Raw genomic sequence first — 735 nt, 5'->3', positions numbered from 1 at the left:
GGCACTGAGCGCCGGCGTGCCGTGGCAGGTGGCGCTGGCGAAGGGCAAGGCGGACGAGGCGCAGCTGCGGGCCCAGGCGGCGCTGGACAAAGCCAACGAGACGCGGGCACGTGTGGAGCGCTCCAACAAGGAGCTGCGGGAGCTCATCCAGCAGATCAAGAGCTTCCTGAACCGTGAGTGCCGGGCGGTGGGGCAGGGCGGTGCCGTGGGACTGGGGGCCGTCTCGGTGCACCGTGCCCGCGGTCCGTGCTGACCACGCTGCCCCTGCCTGCAGAGGAGGGGGCCGACCCCGACAGCATCGAGGCGGTGGCCAGCCGGGTGCTGGAGCTCTCCATCCCGGCCTCGCCTGCCCAGATCCGGCACCTGGCCGAGGAGATCAAGGAGCGGGTCAGCAGCCTGGCCAACGTCGACGCCATCCTGGCGCAGACGGCCGGCGACGTGCGTCGAGCCGAGCACCTGCTGCGCGATGCGCGCCGCGCCAAGTGAGTGCTGGGCCGCCGGCCGCGGGGGTGAGCTCAGCACTGCCGCGGGGCAGGGGGCGGCTGCCCACACGTGCGCTGGTTGCAGGTCGCGGGCAGAGGGCGTGAAGAGCACGGCTGAGGGGGTGCGGCAGGCGCTGGAGGACGCCAGGCAGGCCCAAAGCGCAGCCACGAGCGCCATCAACAGCGCCAGCGCTGACATCCGGCACACGGAGCAGGCCCTTGGCGAGGTACGTGCAGCTGCTGCCCGCTCCTG

The 735-nt window shown here is 72.9% G+C and overlaps 2 protein-coding genes across 2 annotated transcripts in view; both read left to right on the top strand.

The window, feature by feature from the left end:
- LAMB2 (laminin subunit beta 2) overlaps window positions 1-733 on the top strand; it is a gene marked incomplete at its 3' end in the record, with an annotated part of 51309 nt that extends 50576 nt beyond the window's left edge. Inside the window, exons 58-60 of the mRNA XM_019504593.1 lie at window positions 9-173; window positions 275-482; window positions 568-733. Of these exons, the coding sequence (XP_019360138.1) occupies window positions 9-173; window positions 275-482; window positions 568-733 (539 nt within the window). The remainder of the gene's footprint in view (window positions 1-8; window positions 174-274; window positions 483-567) is intronic.
- The window catches only part of LOC109289024 (sodium- and chloride-dependent creatine transporter 1-like), a 22302-nt gene that overhangs the window by 1586 nt on the left and 19981 nt on the right, over window positions 1-735 (top strand). The gene's annotated exons all lie outside the window — the stretch shown is intronic.

Source organism: Gavialis gangeticus, unplaced genomic scaffold, assembly GCF_001723915.1.
Source record: "Gavialis gangeticus isolate Ggan-Ray unplaced genomic scaffold, GavGan_comp1, whole genome shotgun sequence".
Lineage (NCBI taxonomy): Eukaryota > Metazoa > Chordata > Crocodylia > Gavialidae > Gavialis > Gavialis gangeticus.
Note: the sequence above shows the minus strand (reverse complement) of the source record. Positions and strands in the feature narration are given on the sequence as shown.